The following is a 2804-nucleotide window of genomic DNA, read 5'->3' as shown; positions in this document are numbered from 1 at the left end:
ACTAGCGTACAGTACCTGTCTTTCCCGGGAGCAGCATCCCAGCTCAACTCCACATCTCCGCAGAGAGCTATGCCTCACGCTCCGCCCCTTGATCAAGTTAAGGAATCCAACGGCCCAATGATCCTGTACATTTCATTCGACGAACAGGCCATTGTCTCGCCTCCCCCGACATGTTCCATGTAGCGGTTGCGTTTTGCGCACTGCATGCTCCATGGCACGAATCACATCGCTGTATTTAAGCCAGGTCGAGCCAGTGTGTACACTACACTCTCCTCTCGTTTCTTTTTTCTCACTTCCAACACGAGTTGCACTCGTCCCACATTTTCTTCTATTGGTCTCTGCCACCATGAAATTTGTTGCATCCCTTCTCCTCTTTGCTCTCTCTGCATCCGCGGCCCCGACGGCTGTGAGCGACAGCGACAGCGGCAGCAGCGCTGCTTCGACTTCGACTGCGGCGCCGCCATCATCGTCGTCCAGCGGCAGCAGCAGCGGCAACTCGACGGGCTCGGGTGACTTCCAGCTGCAGAACGGCCTGGACGCGCAGATGCTCAACGCCCAGTTCCAAAACATCTCGGCGAGCGACCCCTGCTACGGTGCGTTCTCCTAATCGGACCCCTTTCGCTACCGAGCGCGCAGAACTGACGGCGGAACGGACACAGATGACACGATGGCGTGCATTACGCAGAACGGCACGCCCGGCTTCGCGCAGTGCGTCGGCGGCCAGTGGGAGATCACCCAGTGCGCGACGGGCACCGAGTGCGTCGCGCTCCCGCGATTCAACCAGCCCGGCACGACCATTGCGTGCGACACCCTGGCCGACGCGCTGGCCCGCATTGCCGCGACCGGCGCGACCGGTGGGCTCACTGGTGACGGCGGTGACGGCGGTGACGGCGGTGACGGCGGTGACGGTGGTAACGGCGGTGACGGTGGTGACGGCGGTGACAGCGGTGACGGTGGTGACGGTGGTGACAGCGGTGACGGCGGTGACGGTGGTGACGGTGGTGACAGCGGTGACGGTGGTGACGGTGGTGACAGCGGTGACGGCGGTGACGGCGGTGACAGCGGTGACAGCGGTGACGGTGGTGACGGTGGTGACGGCGGTGACAGCGGTGACGGTGGTGACGGTGGTGACAGCGGTGACGGCGGTGACGGTGGTGACGGTGGTGACAGCGGTGACGGTGGTGACGGTGGTGACAGCGGTGACGGCGGTGACGGCGGTGACAGCGGTGACGGCGGTGACGGTGACGGCGGCGACGGCGACGGTGACGGTGGTGACAGTGACGGCAGCGACAATGATGGCGGCGACGAGTCCTCCGCCACAGCGTCCGCCACAGCGTCCTCCACTGGTGACGAGTCCTCTGCAACGGCGTCCGCGGTGTCGACGGACGGGAGCGACAGCGGCAGCGGCAGCAGCACTGCTTCGACAGCGTCCGCCACAGCGTCCTCCACTGGTGACGAGTCCTCTGCAACGGCGTCCGCGGTGTCGACGGACGGGAGCGACAGCGGCAGCGGCAGCGGCAGCAGCACTGCTTCGACTGCGACTGCGACGCCGTCACCACAGCCTGTGACGACGAGCAGCACCGCACCGCCACCATCGTCGTCCAGCGGCAGCAGCAGCGGCAACTCGACGGGCTCGGGTGACTTCCAGCTGCAGAACGGCCTGGACGCGCAGATGCTCAACGCTCAGTTCCAAAACATCTCGGCGAGCGACCCCTGCAACGGTGCGTTCTCCTAATCGTCCTCTTTCGCTACCGAGCGCGCAGAACTGACGGCGGAACGGACACAGATGACACGATGGCGTGCATTACGCAGAACGGCACGCCCGGCTTCGCGCAGTGCGTCGGCGGCCAGTGGGAGATCACCCAGTGCGCGACGGGCACCGAGTGCGTCGCGCTCCCGCGATTCAACCAGCCCGGCACGACCATTGCGTGCGACACCCTGGCCGACGCGCTGGCCCGCATTGCCGCGACCGGCGCGACCGGTGGGCTCACCGGCAACGATAACTAAAACCGTTCTTCTCAAGTGTTAAAAGGGTTCCCCTTAGTTTGTTTGCCGTGGAGGAGAGGAAGAGGCAGCGCTGTATCGATAGCATTTCCTCTGCACGCTCCGCACCGTTTACACGTACTGTTATTAGTAGTGTACCACGTTTGATAAACAGGACAGTATTAATTATTCGCATTCTCCCGTGGCCACACCTTTTTGTTGAGATTAGATTCATTTATTTATGTATCACAGACTACTACGAATATCACAGAGCAAAAATCAAGGCAAAATACAGAAGGACGAGCGAAAAGGATTTGGAATATTCCAAGCAATCCACCAGATGGACATCAGAGCACTCATGATGGCTAAATCCCATCAGATCTCCTTAATCAAAGTTTTCATGGAGTCTTGTGGGTCTTCTATGCCTCGTACAGACACCTACTAGTAGCTGTTATACTATGCGCAAATTTGCCACAGCGTTACAAGAGATCTGCCTCACCATGGTCGTGTTCAGTCTCCGCTTTCGGCAAGACTGGCATTGTGCTATACCCTGTTGGCTCGCATCATTTGCAGACACTGTTGCCTCATCGAGTGCCGGTGGTCAAGTGCTCGGAGAGAGCCTGCCATGGCTCAGGTCCCCTCCGGAAGCCAATATTCCATTCCGTCTACTCCGCCTGACTTCCTCCAGCTTTCAAAAGGCGGTGATATTGAGGCGCGCGTTTGGAAGGCTTGCAATGCGCTTCGTGCATGATTAATTTTGTCAAGTACTGACTTGTCCCGCTTGTGCTGCCCGCGCTTTGCCCTCACTCTCGACCCAGAAT

General features: G+C 60.2%; 1 protein-coding gene across 1 annotated transcript; it reads left to right on the top strand.

Moving 5' to 3' along the window:
- Positions 1-234: 234 nt before the first annotated feature.
- On the top strand, positions 235-2007 carry PHACADRAFT_214826 (uncharacterized protein; the record flags this gene model as incomplete). Its single annotated transcript, XM_007403005.1, has 3 exons — positions 235-593; positions 660-1721; positions 1787-2007. The coding sequence occupies exons 1-3, from the start codon at positions 347-349 to the stop codon at positions 2005-2007; spliced, it is 1530 nt and encodes a 509-aa protein (XP_007403067.1). The 5' UTR covers positions 235-346.
- Positions 2008-2804: the final 797 nt, after the last annotated feature.

The sequence above is a fragment of the Phanerochaete carnosa genome (genome assembly GCF_000300595.1).
Source record: "Phanerochaete carnosa HHB-10118-sp unplaced genomic scaffold PHACAscaffold_650, whole genome shotgun sequence".
NCBI lineage: Eukaryota > Fungi > Basidiomycota > Agaricomycetes > Polyporales > Phanerochaetaceae > Phanerochaete > Phanerochaete carnosa.
This window is presented reverse-complemented; position numbering and strand designations above follow the sequence as displayed.